This window comes from Bufo bufo, chromosome 2 (assembly GCF_905171765.1).
Source record: "Bufo bufo chromosome 2, aBufBuf1.1, whole genome shotgun sequence".
Taxonomy (NCBI): Eukaryota; Metazoa; Chordata; class Amphibia; order Anura; family Bufonidae; genus Bufo; species Bufo bufo.
Window position 1 is genome coordinate 648,658,980 of NC_053390.1, and position 19,300 is coordinate 648,678,279.

Consider the following 19,300-nt stretch of genomic DNA (forward strand, 5'->3'; position numbering starts at 1 on the left):
TTGAGATTACTGAAAAATTACCGTAGCCAAAAACTGGAGTTCTGCACACTGTTATACTGGTGCCAGCAAAGGCAGTCACTAATATATAATGAAAATTAGCGGCACTCACAATAATGTATGCAAATCAAAAATAGAAGTTTATTATATAACTTCACATCCAGAGTTCATGAATCAGTTGAGAAAATTGAATATCATACACCGAACGTTTCAGTCCAAATAAAAATATATTTGATTTGCATACATTAATCTTTAGTGCCACGAGTTGTTATTATATACTGAAAAATTACCATCCATGTTTAGTTGACAGCCATCATTCCCATTAAAATGCACATCATTATTTCAAGTGGGAGAGGGGAATAGGCCAATGTCAAACAGCTTTAGCGCGTGGAGAAGGGCTAAAGCCTGCCCATTAGTGCTGATGACGTCACCGGGCTCACTGCTAGGCACAAACCTCAGCCTAGCATGCCCATCAGAAGCCCGGTACGTCACCAGATCTGAAGAAAAAGCCCTTGCCCTGCGCTAAACAGCATTGGAAGCTCCACTCATAGGGGCTGAATGGATGAAGAAGGGGTTATGTCCGGGTTCATCTCTGAACCTGGACAACCCAAACTTTACCAGTGTTTTCCATGCACTTTAGCCCTAAGGTCTATATAAAAAAAACTAATATCCATTCATATAAAAACGCAAAATTTACAGACATGAAAAATGAGGTAAAAGTTGCCCTGCATAATGAATAAATAAATATTATCAGTTAAACCTGCACATGATCAAAATCTCTATAATAAAGGCCCAGAATATCTAATAAAACTCTCGTTAGATAACACAGCTGGAATTGGGTTTTATTACATTTACAGCACCCAAAAGGTTCTACTGAACCAAACTTAGACCACCATAAATTTTTATGTTAATGTAAGTTTGGTTGAATGGAAGGGTTAAGTGCTACCTTTGTAATACAAAAAGTTTCCTTTTTACGGTATACATCTACAACACATTTTTGTTTTCAGTTAATCACGTGAAAATGATGCTAATTCTATGCCAAAAATGCTTACCATATTTCTCACTTTATAAGGGGAGTGTGTTTTACTGAGGAGGGGTCAAGGTCAATAACTTTAGGGTGGAATGGAGGGGGGATAGTTTTGGTCAGCTCCTGTTACCCTTATGTGTCATCTGCTGACCACTGTAACAACCAACAATGGGGCATGTGGTCACCTCATTAAAAGTACCTATCCGAATAAATGTGTCTCCTGTCATTGCTCTGTTGTGTCTAGGGCTGCAGCTAACGATTATTTGAATAATCGATTAGTTGTCGATAATTTAATCAATTTTACTTGAAAAATTATGTTCAAAGGCCATATTACAACAAATTGTGGATGGCACTGTTATGGGGAGGGGGATCTGTGGATGGCACTGTTATGGGGAGGGGGATCTGTGGATGGCACTGTTATGGGGAGGGGGATCTGTGGATGGCACTGTTATGGGGAGGGGGATCTGTGGATGGCACTGTTATGGGGAGGGGGATCTGTGGATGGCACTGTTATGGGGAGGGGGATCTGTGGATGGCACTGTTATGGGGAGGGGGATCTGTGGATGGCACTGTTATGGGGAGGGGGATCTGTGGATGGCACTGTTATGGGGAGGGGGATCTGTGGATGGCACTGTTATGGGGAGGGGGATCTGTGGATGGCACTGTTATGGGGAGGGGGATCTGTGGATGGCACTGTTATGGGGAGGGGGATCTGTGGATGGCACTGTTATGGGGAGGGGGATCTGTGGATGGCACTGTTATGGGGAGGGGGATCTGTGGATGGCACTGTTATGGGGAGGGGGGATCTGTGGATGGCACTGTTATGGGGAGGGGGATCTGTGGATGGCACTGTTATGGGGAGGGGGATCTGTGGATGGCACTGTTATGGGGAGGGGGAACAGTGCACAGATCCCCTTCCCAATAACAGTCCGCCGTCCGCTCTGCCTGTTACTGGAGCTTCATTGTTAGGTAAAATAAAGGTGCGCTGATTTAAAGTAAACCGCCCGCCCGCATAGCAACGAATCGGCGATCATTCGATAACTGGATTCATCGACAACAAATCTCGTTATCGAATATTATCGAAAAAGTCGATTAATCATTGCAGCCCTAGTTGTGTCCTGCCATGCTTCATGTTCTGCTAGATTATTTTTAAGTATTTGTCTGCGACACACACACACACACACACAGTTGTGGTACACACACAGCACTGCCATACACAAATACAGCCCTGCTACACACATAAAGGTCAGGTATACCCATAAAGCTCTGCTACACCCATACAACTCTGTTACACCAATACAGTTCTGTTACACACATACAGCTCTGCTACACCCATACAGTTATGCTACAACCATATACAAACATACAGCACTGCTACACACACACACACAGACTTATCTTTAATAAAACTCACATTTCCCTGCACCAGTGCTGGCTGTACAGTTCTGTTCCGGCTCCTCCTATTAATGACATCATCAAAGTTCCTTAAGCTGTACTTGGAGTTTTCCTTTCCTTCCAGTACAGCTATGGGACCTTCCTCGCCACGTGCTGTCCTGCTGCCGCTGATAACACAGATGGGTGTCAGCAGGGAGGGAGAGGAGTGTGTAGGTGCACAGCAATCTCACTGATCGGGCAAAGTGCTGAATGTGCACTCTGTTAGATCATGAAGGAAGCCTCCCGGGGGTCTGGCCAGGCTGGATCTCCCCGACTGCCGTTTATAAGACACAGGCACTTTTTTGGCAAGATTTTTTCTTGCTAAAAAGTGTATCTTATAAAGTGGAAAATAGGGGTAATGTGCACCTGACTAATGCCTCATAAGCTGAAAACAGCACCAATAAGGAAATCATAGTGGAGTCGCTGTGTACCAGATGTCAGTGACATGTTTACAGATGACTTGTTCACCTATGGGTTATATTGCTTGACAAGTTAAATATTAACATGTTTAGGTTACACTTCTATGAGTAGAAACAAAAGCTCAGTATATCAGCAGGGGGCCTAATACTGTAGATTTATTTTTATCAGTAGCAAAAAAATTATCTAAATATATACATACACACATTATATATGAAAAAGGCTCTAGTGCTGGGCCGAAACGTTGCACCGTACGGGTGAATAAAGGAGTGCCGTTCACTTTCTGGTCTATATATATATATATATATATATATATATATATATATATATATATATATATATATATATATATACACACACACATACACATACACACACGCACACACACACACACAGGTGAAACTCGAAAACTTAGAATATCGTGCAAAAGTTCATTTATTTCAGTAATGCAAATTAAAAGGAATTGCATTAATGCAGCTTAAAATTAGAATATTGTGAAAAGGTTCAATATTCTAGGCTCAAAGTGTCACCCTCTAGTCAGCTAATTAATCCATATCCCCTGAGCAAAGGGTACCTGAGATTGTGCTTAAAATAAGTGTTTACATTTATTTATTTTGCAGCAGGACAAGAACCCCAGACATATAGCCAATGTCATTAAGAACGATGATATGGCCTCACACATCATCCAGTCTGCCTGGGATTACATAAAGATACGGAAGGATCTGAGCAAGCCTATATCCACAGAAGATCTGTGGTTAGTTCTCCAAGATGTCTGGAACAACCTCACTGTACCTATATCTGGGTACACATGGCATCTGTCAGTATTACGCAGTCACACATGTGGACAGGTCAATTCTGGATTATGTTTTTTCAGACTTCTCCATCGTGCGGTTCCTCCAATATTTTGCCCAGAAATTTATTAACTCAGAGACAGGAGTGGTGCAGCACAGTTATAGGAATACATGATCCCAAATTCACATACTATGGGGAATACAAGTATTTATAAGGCTGGGTTCACATCACGTTTTATGCCTCCATTTGATGTATATATTAGGAAAAAAAGGATACAAAAACGCAGCACTCCACGTTCTTGTATCCTGCCCAATTTTTTTTTTTACAATGGAGCTCTATTGGGAACGGATGCCATACATTTGATGTCAATCTCAGGCATACATTTATTGCATACGTTAAACGGATGGGGAAAACGCCATGTGAACCCAGCCTAAGCCACACCAGGGATGGTGGCAGGTCCTCTTTAATTCTGTTAAGATGTTCTACCCTAGCCATCTTCAAAACACATTGCTTAATACCATACACCATATAAAATGCTGTGTGAATATGATGGAACCAGTGTGCCGTGTTCTCTGGGCTGTAATTCACTGGATGAAGCTGTTGTCATAGAAAAGTTGAACATTAACTCTCTTTTAGAGCTTATAGCTTCAGCAGGTAATGGGTATATACTATGACGAGGGAGAGGGCAGAAGGGAAAGGGGATGGGATTCGTGCCCATAAAATGTCAAACTTAGCTTTACAAAAAGCAGAAGATGCGGATACATGACCTTTCAGAAGAACGTACAAAGTCGTATAGTATGGAGTTAGACTGTGACTACAGGCCACCTTGTGGGGGTGTATGCTTTTCTTATTGTACATGTGTTCTAGGTTTCAGGGCCCTCTTACATGCAGGACTTACAGCTGGGACAAATCTTGGGCATGACATCTGGTTGTGGGACTAAGCGTAGCAGTGCAGCCATAGAAATGAATGGGGTCACATTCATCTCTATGGCTGTACTGCTACACTGCCATCATTAGTTGCAAGACAGATGTCAAGATCGCCAAGGACGTGGTATACGCGCATGCGTCTTTGGCACGCTACTCTTATCACACTGTACCACAAATTTGGTTTGTTCCAAAAAAATCAGCAAAAAATATAACAATAATAGTCAATAATACATTTATTTGTAGCAGCTTACAAAAGTTTTTGAACGCAGAAGACATCAGGATCCACATCCATGATCCTAGGAACCACTGATGTATAGACCTCTGTATATTGCATAGTAAACTACAAGCAACATTATAATTATATTACATGCAGCGTTAAAACCACTATTGCTTGCTGCCCACAGAGACGAGTTCTCTTTAAGGTGGCCATAGATGGTTGGCCAGTCATGGTGACCTTGCATGATCTTTATCTAATGTGCATGGCCAACTATAATGGAGAATATTTTGTATCTGCTGTCGTTTTCATCTAATTAGGTCATCAGTATCTAATTTATCTATCTTTGAGGTGTCACCGAGAACTATTACAGTCTGTATTGCTGAATCAGATCAAAGCAAAGCACTGGATGTGTGTCTTCGTGGCAGTGTGACGGTTAAACACTTCATAATTAAACCTAATCAATAGTGTACCTAAAAACTATTACCTTGTCCACAAGATAGGGGATAAGCACCTAATCAGCGGGGGTTCTCCCAAGAATGGAGTCCCGATTGCCCCAAAAGAATGAAACCGTGAACAAGTATGCATCCATACATTCTCTATGGGACTGCCAGAGACAGCCAAGCACTGAACTTCGTTAGTAGAATAAGTCTCTTTTTAATTCATTACATATAAAACACGATAGAATAATCAATATCTGTTTTATACGGTTTAGGTATTTTTCACAGATTTATTTCGGACAGTAATTATACCTGTTACACAATGCGGATTTGTGTTATAGATTTGGCATTCCTTCAAGTCACAAACTGGTATTTGAGTTCCGTATACCGAGAAACATCACCAAGTTTGGTAATTCGTACACCAAACGCTCTAATTTCAAAGTAAACAGCTAATAAATCAGCATAAACCAAATGACACAGAACATTGCACAATTCTATAATAGCCATGTACAATAATAGGCACGCCATTTATACCTACAGGTTTCCTCAATGTGTATCACACCCATTTATTTTAATACTGACTAACAGTATGTATGTGGCAATAACAGTCACAGCCTGGCATATTCACAATGTGATTACTCTCTTACTCACCTTGAGACATTTTCTGGAATGTATCCTGGACCCGGAAAACCATCGTTTCTTCTGGATGACAAAGAGCTTTGAGACAATTCAGAATGAGCTTTCCAATTTTCCACCAGTGAACCAACTGGAGGGAATGGGCTCAAATGCTGGAAAGGCTGCTCTCTATTGACAGGTCTGCTCAAAGAGATCGTGCCTTGAGCTCCAATTCTATAATGAAATGACTGTCCAGTTGAGTTAACACCCACAATAGCCGAGGAAGGCATGGAGTTCTCTGGAAAAAAATTATCACCAGCCTCCTGTTTAATCCCCATGTTGAGGCTTTGGCTAGGAAATCTATTACCTTCACAACTGCCAACAAACGATGAAACAGGTGGTCCTAGTATTCCAGATAGGGAATAGTAATCTTTATCATCCATAAAAGTGAAGTAGGAACCATCCATGAATGGAAACGGGTTTGCTGATTGGGTTGGTTTAAACATAGAACTAGAACAAGTGCTTTTACCTGGCTCTTGCTTTACAGAGATTGGAAACGCTGCATCAGAAGCAACCTTACAGCGATCTCCAAAACAGGAATCAATGAACGTGGCATCAGGATCTGGCTTAATGAACTTTATCAGGCCGCTTGTGCCACTGTCACTAATTTCATTATCCATAGTTTCCATCTTGGGAAATAAGAGTTGCTGAGCGCCTTTGTCCTTAGCATCTGTACTGATATTGGTGGCATCAGTTCGACATTCTGTTGACAAGACAGCAGAAGGAAATCCTAAAGTGTTGTGTGCTGGACTGCAGATAGAAGATCCCATGGAACCTGCAGCAGGACTAGAAATAGTGGACCTATTATTGACATTGGAAGGACTGGAGAGGGAACATCTCGAGTTTATATTCCCGGGACTGGATACATTGGGCCTCACTGTAATATTTAATGGACTTGATACTGGGGATTTTATACTGCAGTGACTTGGTGGGCTTGATATGGGCGATCTCAAACTACTCAATGGGCTTGACAAAGGGGACTCCACTGTACTAGTATGGGCAGGACTATGTGAGATAGAACATCTATTATCAACATTTGGTGAGCATGAAACAGAAGTTCCCTGGGTAACTGGACTGTGCACTATAAAATTTCCAAATTTGGTGGAACAAGTAGTTGAAGAGACAGAGTCAATTCCAGTAGGACTACAAACAGAAAGTCCCATGTTGGATGGGCTATTAGTTGTTGAACATTTCTCATTGCAGGAAGAGGGGCTCCTTAAAGTATTACTATTCGCTTTACCGTTCATGGAACTGTCAACGTCCAAAATAGAGCTTACAGATTGGTTTTGGCAGTCTAATGGAAAAGTGCTACAAGCATTGTGCTTGTAAAATTTCACAAAGTTCTCCATATTTTGGTAAATATTTCCAGTACCAATCACTTCTTGCTGGTTTTGCTGTTCATATGCAAATTCGGCATCCCGTACGGAATCCATGTACAATCCCATAGACTCTGCTACAGTTGCAGAAAGTTCTTTTGACTCCAATTCAGGTTTAGGCTCTTGTATTAAAACACCAGACTGATTACTATCTTGCTGTAGGCAAGGCGGGAGAGCTGGTTTCTCTTTCTCTTCACTTTCAGTGGCATTTTGTGGAAAGGTCCCAGGTACGCAACTCACATTTACAATTTCCATGTAAGAATCGGCATCCTGCTGCCCAGAAGATGACAATTCCATAGTCTGTGGCACCTGACCCCATCGTCTCTCCATATCTCCTCCTTCCTGGAATCCGTGATAGCCTTTCGTTTCCATACCTAGAAAACATAATAAAAAAGTAAATGTTCAACCTTCTCACCTTTTATGAATAAATCTCACAGTGGTAAGTGAGAAAAAAACAAATATACACTTGTATAATTTGCTTTTAATATTTATTTGACACACTTACTATATGTATACATGAAAGAGCACTAATATATTGCACATTGAGAAACTAGAAAGGTACGATTAGTTGTAAGGCTACACGGCGATCTTGGTAGCATGACAGCTGTGGATCGCAGTGTAGCGGTGCTAGCATAGAAACAAATGGTGTCCTATTGCGACTTGCACATTTGCCGCGACCACACAATCAGAAAAAAATCCAGCAGTGTTAGATTTTTTTTTTTTTGTGATTCTGCACGCAAGTTGCACTGTGACCCCATTTACTTCTATGCTAGGACCACTGCACTGCGATCCCTGGGTGCTACCACTGTTGTGCAACCAAGTTCCCTGTGTAGCCGGATCCTTAGTTCTCATCAGTTCTCATTTGGGAAGAAGCAATTCTAGCTACACTGGTACACAGGAAACAGTAAGGGCTCATGCACACGGCCGTTGCCCGGCCCACATACAGCGGGTCTGCAATACACGAGCACGGATGCAGACCAATTCAAGTTAGGCTACTTTCACACTAGCGTTCGGGGCTCCGCTTGTGAGTTCCGTTTGAAGGCTCTCACAAGCGGCCCCGAACGGATCCGTAGAGCCCCAATGCATTCTGAGTGGATGCGGATCCGCTCAGAATGCATCAGTTTGGCACCGTTTGGCCTCCGCTCCGCTCAGCAGGCGGACACCCGAACGCAGCTTGCAGCGTTTTCGTGTCCGCCTGGCCGTGCGGAGCCAAAACGGATCCGTCCAGACTTACAATGCAAGTCAATGGGGACGGATCCGTTTGACATTGACACAATATGGTGCAATTTCAAACGGATCCGTCCCCCATTGACTTTCAATGTAAAGTCAGGATTATACCATCAGATCAGAGTTTTCTCCAATCCGATGGTATATTTTAACTTGAAGCGTCCCCATCGTGAAACTCAAATCCGACAGTATATTCTAACACAGAGGCGTTCCCATGGTGATGGGGACGCTTCAAGTTAGAATATACTGAGAACTGTGTACATGACTGCCCCCTGCTGCCTGGCAGGTGCTGCCAGGCAGCAGGGGGCAGACCCCCCCCCCCTCCTGTATTTAACTTATTGGTGGCCAGTGCAGGCCCCCCCTCCCTCCCCAGTATTAATTGTAACCAGTGCGGCCCCCCTCCCTCTATATTCATCGGTGGCCAGTGCGGATATTAAATATGAGCAGTGCGGTCTCCCCCTCCCTCCCTCCCCAGTATTAAATATGAGCAGTGCGGTCTCCCCCTCCCTCCCTCCCCAGTATTAAATATGAGCAGTGCGGTCTCCCCCTCCCTCCCTCCCCAGTATTAAATATGAGCAGTGCGGTCTCCCCCTCCCTCCCTCCCCAGTATTAAATATGAGCAGTGCGGCCTCCCCCTCCCTCTATTCATTGGTGGCCAGTGCGGATTCAAAGTATTGTGATCAGTGCGGCCTCTCCTCTCTCTCCCCCCACCCCCCCCCCCCCATCATTGGTGGCAGCGTAGAGTACCGATCGGAGTCCCAGTTTAAATCGCTGGGGCTCCGATCGGTTACCATGGCAGCCAAGACGCTATTGCAGTCTTGGCTGCCATGGTTACTTAGCAACAAATAGCAGCATTATACTTACCTGAAGAGCTGCGATCTATGTGACCGGCCGGGAGCTCCTCCTACTGGTAAGTGACAGGTCTATAGGCAATGCGCCGCACAGACCTTTCACTTACCAGTAGGAGGAGCTCCCGGCCGGTCACAGACATCGCAGCTCTTCAGGTAAGTATAATGATTCTATTTGTTGCTAAGTAACCATGGCAGCCAAGACTGCAATAGCGTCTTGGCTGCTATGGTAACCGATCGGAGCCCCAGCGATTTAAACTGGGACTCCGATTGGTACTCTCCGCTGCCACCAATGATGGGGGGGGGGGGGGAGAGAGAGAGGAGAGGCCGCACTGATCACAATACTTTGAATCCGCACTGGCCACCAATGAATAGAGGGAGGGGGAGGCCGCACTGCTCATATTTAATACTGGGGAGGGAGGGAGGGGGAGACCGCACTGCTCATATTTAATACTGGGGAGGGAGGGAGGGAGGGAGGGGGAGGCCGCATTGCTCATATTTAATACTGGGGAGGGAGGGAGGGGGAGACCGCACTGCTCATATTTAATACTGGGGAGGGAGGGAGGGGGAGACCGCACTGCTCATATTTAATACTGGGGAGGGAGGGAGGGGGAGACCGCACTGGTCATACTTAATATCCGCACTGGCCACCGATGAATATAGAGGGAGGGGGGCCGCACTGGTTACAATTAATACTGGGGAGGGAGGGGGGGCCGCACTGGTCACCAATAAGTTAAATACAGGAGGGAGGGGGGGGTCTGTCCCCTGCTGCCTGGCAGCATCGGGCAGTCATGTACACAGTTCTCAGTATATTCTAACTTGAAGCGTCCCCATCACCATGGGAACGCTTCTGTGTTTAGAATATACTGTCGGATCTGAGTTTTCCGAAGTGAAAAATCAGATCTGAAATAAACTGTTATGCAAACGGATCCGTTCTGAACGGATGCAAGCGTTTGCATTATAGGAGCGGATCCGTCTGATGAAACATCAAACGGACCCGCTCCGAACGCTAGTGTGAAAGTAGCCTAAAGTGAATTTTTTTTTTTTTTTTAAAGCCAGAGAAGTACAAAACGCCACCAAATTAAAAAGAAAACAAAAAAATGGCAGTAGCATATTCCAGCATTTTTTCCTTTTTCTCACAGACTTTCAGCCAACATGTGGGGCTGGGATTTTTCTGCAAAAAACGATCCAAAAACCAAATACGCAAAAATATGCCACAAAATGCAAAACTACAGAAAAATGCCATTAAAGAACCAATTTGTGAATCCACCCTTAGTGGATTTTGCTAAATCTGCGGTGTATTCTGCGGTATAAATCGCCATGGTTTGCACTTTGGACCTGCTTGTGGTTTATTCCCATTAAATGATGAAAAACCACAAGTGGACACCCACCACTGCTTCCAGTGGCTTCTGTCTGGACACCATGAAAAAAAGGGACACGTACCTCCTTGGCGCGGTCAAGGCTTTAAACTGCCGGCCGTGCAAATGCCAAAAACAAGTTCTTTTTTCAAGCTGAAGCCAGGAGTGCATCCAATATGAATGAGAAATATAACGGGAAGACTTATAGATCCACTCCTGGCTTTGGTTCAAAAACCTGCTATCGATGACCTATCCTCAGCACAGGTCGTCAATAGCAATGGGGGTGCCCGCCAATGAGCTGTCTGAAGGGGTAGCTGCATTCGTGTGAGCACCGCTTACTTTTCAATATTACCTGCGGGTCACCTACCTTTCTAGAGGTGGCCCAGTGTAATTACAACTGCTCATCCCATTCCAGTGAATTAGGTTGAAGTGGTTTGAAGACGGTCACTATGAGTTTCTGAAGAATTAGAATGAAGTCGTACACCGCACCTGTGGCTGCAGCAAGCACGTGTTTTTCTGCATAGTCATACCCCTTTCAATAAACGGGACGGTCACAGAAAAGTCTGCATCAAGTCCACTGCATGTAAATTCATCCTTAATTAAGGGCTGAACTTGACACTAACATCATTTCTACAACATTTACTGGCAATTGACCAGTTTAAAAACAGCTATTCGGTTCTTGTCGCATTATGTTTTGTGCTCTAGATGCAAAGCAACTTGGCGCCCATTTGAGTCTTGAATTGCTATGCCCCGCTTTGAAGCCTGTTTTAATTTTATTGTTCCAATGTATCCAACATGAAAAAAAGAAGAAGCCATTTTGCAAATCGTCATAAGTTTTTAATCATTTTGTATCTACAGATTGTATACAAGTTTATGTTTCCATGGTAACAGACAACAAACAAACTGTAGTCTGATCTTGCAGTCGTACTGACATAACACACATTTGGTAGGTAATGCAGAAGTAGAGAAAATATAGATGCAAGGATCAGGCTACACAGGGATTGTGCGTTACCATGGAAACATATAACCCAGTGTAGGAGCTTTTACACTGTATACTGGTATATTCACACTGCAGACCTGTTGCAGAAATCTTTCTGACTGTCCTACTCATCTGAATGGGCCTTGCAGATATTCATGCACATACTGCAGAAACAACCCCATTTAAATGTATGGAATGGAAATTTCTGCCGCATGTGAACTCACACAAAAGTAATGTGATATTGATCTTTCATTTTACTGGAGGAGTCCTTTCGGTATTACGGTATTTAGCTGACATTTAAATGAAAATGCTGACAAAATGTTCTATACAATTACAGGTACGTAACAAATCAACGCTGTATTACAGCCACTAAGGCTACATGCACACGAACGTTGTTTGTTTCCGTGTCCGTTCCGTTTTGTTTTTTTTTGTGGACAGGACGCGGACCCATTCATTTCAATGGGTCCGCAAAATATGCGGACAGCACTCCGTGTGCTTTTCGCATCAGTGTGTCCGTCCATCGTAGCCCTGCCCAAAAAAATAGAACATGTCCTATTCTTGTCCGTTTTAGGCATTGTTACAATGGATCCACACAAAAAAAAATGGATGGCATACGGATGTCTTCCGTTTTAATTTGCGGAACGAAAAACACATACGTTCGTGTGCACGTAGCCTAATACTGTGGGAAACTGCTCCGTTCGGCTGGTACACGACAGCGCCCCTGATGCCATCGTGTTGCAGTTTTACAGAAATGCAGGTTCTTGTGCACGTTTCTTTCTACCTCATCTGTAACTCTTTTTCACCACTATAGTCACTACCCCAATATATTTGTTACAGTATGTAGCAGAGAATGTGATCTAGAACGTCTGTGATGGGAACATATGCATGTTAGGCTAGGTCTGCACGACGACATTTGTCGCACCAATGTCCCGCAACTTTTTTTAGAATGATAGTCTATGGTGTCGCACTGCAACATGCTGCGACTGACGCGACAGTCGCAAAAAATCCATTCGAGGTGGATTTTTATGCGACTGTTGTGTCGCAGTACGTCGCATTGCGACACCATAGACTATCATTCTAAAAATTGTCGCGTGACAAATGTTGCAGTGTAGTTGTGCACTGTCGTGTAGACCTAGCCTTAATGTGCTGAGCAGAGCTCCAGAATTGCTGGAACAACATACTAAGCATACAGCATAAGGTGTGGACAATGCCACGGACACTAAATATATTGGATTTTCCATGACTTTTTTGTCTGTCAAGCTTAAAACACATAAAAACTACATGTGAATGGCAAACTTCTGTCCATACCATCTATCAGCAGGGCAGCTGAACTTGAGAACTCAGTTGAAGCACAACTTTTGCAGCCAGCCCCAAGACACTGACTACTTTTTTCTGTTTTAGGCTACTTTCACACTTGTGGCAGAGTGATCCGGCAAGCAGATCTGTCGCCGGAACTGCCTGCCGGATCCGGCAATCTGCATGCAAACGGACAGCATTTGTAGACGGATCCGGATGGGGGTCCGTCTCACAAATGCATTGCAAGAACGGATCTAATGTCAGCCAGCTTAATACCAATTTTTCAGGTGACAGAAACCCTTTAAGGACTTATGTACACGACCGTTGTTGTTTTTTGCGGTCCACAAAGTGGAGATCTGCAAAACATGGACACCGGCCGTGTGTGTTCCACGGTGCTGAATGGAACGTCCTGCCCATAATAGCACAGTCCTATCCTTGTCCATAAAGCGGACAAGGATAGGACATGTTCTATATTTTTGTGGGGCCGCGGAACAGACACACGGTGTGCTGGCCACATCTTTTGTGGCCCCATTGAAGAGAACGGGTCCGCAACTGGCCCGTACAAATTGCCAAAAATACGTTTTAGTGCATGAGGCCTAAGCCTAACACTTCAGTCTTGAGATATTACTCCACTTTCTATGCCACCCCTTTGCTGGAGTAAGATTACAACCCTTTTTGGGACTTGCAGTTGATAAATCTAGCTTGAATCACCTCGACAGGCTAACCAAACCCAAATACCCAACAAGCACACACGTTTCAAAACTGGCGTTACGTAAAATAGCTAAATATTACAACATTTTGCACAAATAAGCCCAAGAAGTCACAAATTCCTATTAAGTCAAAATTCTGGCGTGCAGGGCGTGATCAATCACCCCGATCTGAGCCCCAAAGACCAGAACCAGGCAATATGACATTATATATTAGCTCTGTAGAATAAATACGTTACATTAACATACATGATTTTCCGTACGCGCTGCGGAACGTTACATTATCGGTGCGGACACTAGCAGTGACTGTGGCTCACTTCTGAGGTCTGACATTTGCACCTGCTCCCTACCTGCGTTAATTCCTTCCTGGCAATCGTCCTCTGTCCTCTCTCCTCCCCCCTCCTATCTATTTATCCGATTTCCTATATCCTCCGGGTGCAGGAGTGGGGAGAGATTAGAACTAGTTTGTAAACAGCAGATCTGGCATTAGTCTGCCATTGTATACCCAGAAGTGGAAGCGGCATCAGCAGCAGACGTGACAGCGCAGCTCACTGCTCTCGGGCTGACTTCTATCACACACTGATAGCCCCCTGCATCTCTGCCAAACCACACCGACCACAACTCACAGCGCAGAAAGGGTTAAGCCCGACGTCTGTCACATGGCAAGTGCTACTTGGACCCTGGCCCGCTCCTCTCTCTCTCTCGGTGACACTCCTTCATTGCTCCCAGCCGTCTCACTGGTTCCACTGACCTGTCAGTTAGGAGGAGGGTGGCATGACTGATATTAACTTGCTGCGACACAGACGATAACCCTTTTGGTGCCAGACAGAATAGAAAACTGAGACCTGTGCACTTTTCATTGTGAAAAGGGCAGGTTTATTCTAGCCGTCAAGCAGGAGAGCCGTGCAACAGCTAAAAGAGCTGAGAAAGTTACACGGCAAAGTGTCCATGAAGGGATGGGGGGGGGGGAATCTTCAGAGGTGACACGTGTGACATCTACCTCCACACAGGTGTGAAGGCAATGACCTTGGAGAACCGAACAGATATTAAGACCAGAATTCGGCCTCCTCCTTTATTTATTTAATCCAACAATTTTATATCCATCCATCTCATATACTGTGTATATATATATATATATATATATATATATATTTTATGTAATATTTATTTATCGACCAACATATCATCTATATAATAACATCTAATGTATGTCTTTTACCTGGTTACTATAATATCTATTACATAATTAATTCTATGTCTACCCATCCATGTATCTATATGTATATACAGTCAGGTCCATAAATATTGGGGCATTGACACAATTCTAACATGTTTGTCTCTATACACCATCACAATGGATTTGAAATGAAACTAACAAGATGTGCTTTAACTGCAGACTGTCAGCTTTAATTTGAGGTATTTTCATCCAAATCAGGTGAACGGTGTAGGAATTACAACAGTTTGCATATGTGCCTCCCACTTGTTAAGGGACCAAAAGTAATGGGACAGAATAATCATCATAAATCAAACTTTCACTTTTTAATACTTGGTCGCAAATCCTTTGCAGTCAATTACAGCCTGAAGTCTGGAACGCATAGACATCACCAGACGCTGGGTTTCATCCCTGGTGATGCTCTGCCAGGCCTCTACTGCAACTGTCTTCAGTTCCTGCTTGTTCTTGGGGCATTTTCCCTTCAGTTTTGTCTTCAGCAAGTGAAATGCATGCTCAATCGGCTTCAGGTCAGGTGATTGACTTGGCCATTGCATAACATTCCACTTCTTTCCCTTAAAAAACTCTTTGGTTGCTTTTGAAGTATGCTTTGGGTCATTGTCCATCTGCACTGTGAAGTGCTGTCCAATGAGTTCTGAAGCATTTGGCTAAATATGAGCAGATAATATTGCCCGAAACACTTCAGAATTCATCCTGCTGCTTTTGTCAGCAGTCACATCATCAATAAATACAAGAGAACCAGTTCCATTGGCAGCCATACATGCCCACGCCATGACACTACCACCACCATGCTTCACTGATGAGGTGCTATGCTTAGGATCATGAGCAGTTCCTTTCCTTCTCCATACTCTTCTCTTCCCATCACTCTGGTACAAGTTGATCTTGGTCTCATCTGTCCATAGGATGTTGTTCCAGAACTGTGAAGGCTTTTTTAGATGTCGTTTGGCAAACTCTAATCTGGCCTTTCTGTTTTTGAGGCTCACTAATAGTTTACATCTTGTGGTGAACCCTCTGTATTCACTCTGGTGAAGTCTTCTCTTGATTGTTGACTTTGACACACATACACCTACCTCCTGGAGAGTGTTCTTGATCTGGCCAACTGTTGTGAAGGGTTTTTTCTTCACCAGGGAAAGAATTCTTCGGTCATCCACCACAGTTGTTTTCCATGGTTATCCTGGTCTTTTGGTGTTGCTGAGCTCACCGGTGCGTTCCTTCTTTTTTTAAATGTTCCAAACAGTTGTTTTGGCCATGCCTAATGTTTTTGCTATCTCTCTGATGGGTTTGTTTTGTTTTTTCAGCCTTATGATGGCTTGCTTCACTGATAGTGACAGCTCTTTGGATCTCATCTTGAGAGTTGACAGCAACAGATTCCAAATACAAATAGCACACTTGAAATGAACTCTGGACCCTTTATCTGCTCATTGTAATTGGGATAATGAGGGAATAACACACACCTGGCCATGGAACAACTGAGAAGCCAATTGTCCCATTACTTTTGGCCCCTTAACAAGTGGGAGGCACATATGCAAACTGTTGTAATTCCTACACAGTTCACCTGATTTGGATGTAAATGCCCTCAAATTAAAGCTGACAGTCTGCAGTTAAAGCACATCTTGTTTGTTTCATTTCAAATCCATTTTGGTGGTGTATAGAGCCAAAAACGTTACAATTGTGTTGATGTCCCAATATTTTTGGACCTGACTGTGTATATATATATATATATATATATATATATAGTAATATTTATTGATCAACCTATCATCTATATAACATCCATCTATCAATCTGCCCATAATGTGTGTCTTTTACCTGATTCGTATCAGATCTATGACCTACAGTAATTTTTGGGGCACCCTTTTAATATTAGAAATAATGCCGCCTTTGCAGCGTTTCTAACCTATGTACCCCAGGCAATAAATAGTATTTGCGGACAGAACAGTAGCAGTCTTGCCCCGGTATCAGCACTCCAATGCACGGTGCATCCACTATTCAGAAATACTATTACCACCCTCGTCACACCCAAATAAAGTCATTCCAAGCCGGTGCATCATCGCCCCATGAGGCGCAGTTATTGGAAGGTGGTTTATAAATCCACTACTGACCTAGCAGGTATAACCAGCAATAGGAAAGGGCAAAGATGATTTCAGTGAAAACACTGGGTCTCTAGGAGACGGTGCGAGGAGCTCCACCTGCACCCCAGTCAGCCACATAGGCCTGCAGCTAGTTGGCATGCAGCCTGGTGCCCTGTGTGGTTTATTCAGCATTACCTGGCACAGCATCATTCTGTATCAAGTTCAAACCCACTCTCCACTTCTTTGCAATAATGCATGACATACACGTATAGGGAGCACTGGAAATTTCCATAAATTCACAACGCATTGCTCATTAGGTTTCAGCCAAAATAACAACGGCGGCTAATGAGACGTCAAAAGGTTAATGCCAGCGTTCGCCATGACGGGCAATGTTTACCCTGTTTCTCACTACGGCATGGGGCACCCCTGACAAATCCTAGCCATACGTCTAGTGAAAGGTAATGCAGCCAACACCCCCCTCCCCTAACGGTGACACAGACAAGGGCACATGAAGATTTTAGTCTGGGAGCCATGCCTTCCAATATCCAGTGTGTCTGATCCTATAAGAAATGGCGTTTGCGTCCAACATTGGACGTAGGAGCCATATAAATAGTAGATGCAACTAAAGATGTCACCATTCAGAGTGACATCCCCGGGGACCGCCATCATGGAAAGTTACATTGGTGGCACATGAAAGGGACTTATGTCACTGGTATTTCTGTATCAAACTGGGCGGTGACTGGTCTCTTAAAAAAAAAAAAAAAAAAAAGTTGATCATGAAAGCCTGGGGGCTGAACATCAGACAGAATGGGTTAACTGCAAAATGGTAAATAGTGGGGGGCACAGACACAGGGCACTAAGCGGTAAAAGTGCCTGCCCATCCAGCAGGGTGCCAGGGCATGTTGTGTCTGGACCATGTCTGGCTCGGCACAGGAGGAGACGGACAGGTGACAAGCAGCGCAATGAATGAATGGGGGCTGCCGGAAGGAGTTGGGGTCGTGCAGATAATGGCAGCCTGGACTTTGCACCGTGGCAGTGCTCGGCGCCCATTCCTCACTCACCTTTCCTATGACATGGCAGGCGGTGAGCGGATCCCTCCGAACACACAGCAGACTAATCCGAGAAGGCGACGCGCAGTCACAGGCGACCACTGCCCCGAATGTGACCAGTCACACCCTCCAGCCAGAGAGCGGGGAGCAAGGTCACCCCACATACAGGTCGCCGCCGCTCCCTGCGCGCTCCGGCGGGGAGACCTGACAGAGTTGGAAAACTTTTCCTCCTTTTCGTCAATCAGACCCCCGTCCTGTCAGCCCCGCGCGTCCAGCCTGTCACATCACCCGCTCCCCCGGCGACTTGTGTCTGGCAGCTGCCTGAGAAGGGCTACAGCCGGGCGAGAGAGCTGTGGGCACGGCTAGGGGCTGCGGGCGGTCGTGTCCGGAGAAGTGGGAGCGCTGACAGGCAGGCACGGTTCAGCCCGGACAGCAGCGCTACGGTGAGCCGAGTGACAGGCAGACTGAGCACCGTGCCGTCTAGTTCCCATGCAGAGCGAGCGAGCGAGCTGTGATGTCAGCGTGACATCAGCGCGTCACATGACCGGTCACGTGGGACGGCGTGCTCTCAGTCTGGCTTGTGTCTGACTGAGAAGGCGGCTGTCTCCGGCACTGTACACGTTGTCGTCATCGCAGCGCACACCTGAGGGCAGCGGTACCTGTGCAGCCGAGCCGCAGGGCCAGCTGGAATGGACGGGGATGAACGATCACCTGGAGCAGACCATGGACAGGGACTATGGTAGAGGCAGAAACTAGGAAAGCAGGGAGGGATTAGTAATAGTATCATGTGTATGGAGGTGAGCGAATTTCAGATAATAAAATGCGTTCACGCTTCGTTTGGCGGTAAAAGCAGAATTGCGTTATGGATTCCGTTACCACGGACCATGACGCAGTTCTATAACGGAATGCCTTTACAGGAATTCCGTTATTCATTCCGTCATAATAGAAGTCCCGTTTCCGTTATGCAGGAGAGGACGGATCCGTTTTGCAGCCCATAGACTTCTATGAATGAATAACGGAATGTCTCTAAAGGCATTCCGTCATAGAATTGCGTTATGGTCCGTGGTAACGGAATCCATAACGCAATTCTGCTTTTACCACCAAACGAAGCGTGAACGAATTTCAAAATATGAAATTTTCTCATCTCTAGTATATATATATATATATATATATATATGACCATAGATTTAGGAAATATGTAAAAATATAGCATTGCAAGTCAGTGGGTGTAAAC

The 19,300-nt window shown here is 44.6% G+C and overlaps 1 protein-coding gene across 2 annotated transcripts in view; it reads right to left on the bottom strand.

The window, feature by feature from the left end:
* The window catches only part of NR3C2 (nuclear receptor subfamily 3 group C member 2), a 368,336-nt gene extending 349,783 nt beyond the window's left edge, over positions 1–18,553 (bottom strand). For both annotated transcript variants that reach the window (XM_040418530.1, XM_040418529.1), the window contains exons 1-2: positions 18,079–18,553; positions 5,900–7,673 (exon numbers count right to left, since the gene is read on the bottom strand). In XM_040418530.1, the coding sequence (XP_040274464.1) occupies positions 5,900–7,671 (1,772 nt within the window). In that variant the 5' untranslated portion in view covers positions 7,672–7,673; positions 18,079–18,553. The remainder of the gene's footprint in view (positions 1–5,899; positions 7,674–18,078) is intronic.
* Positions 18,554–19,300: the final 747 nt, after the last annotated feature.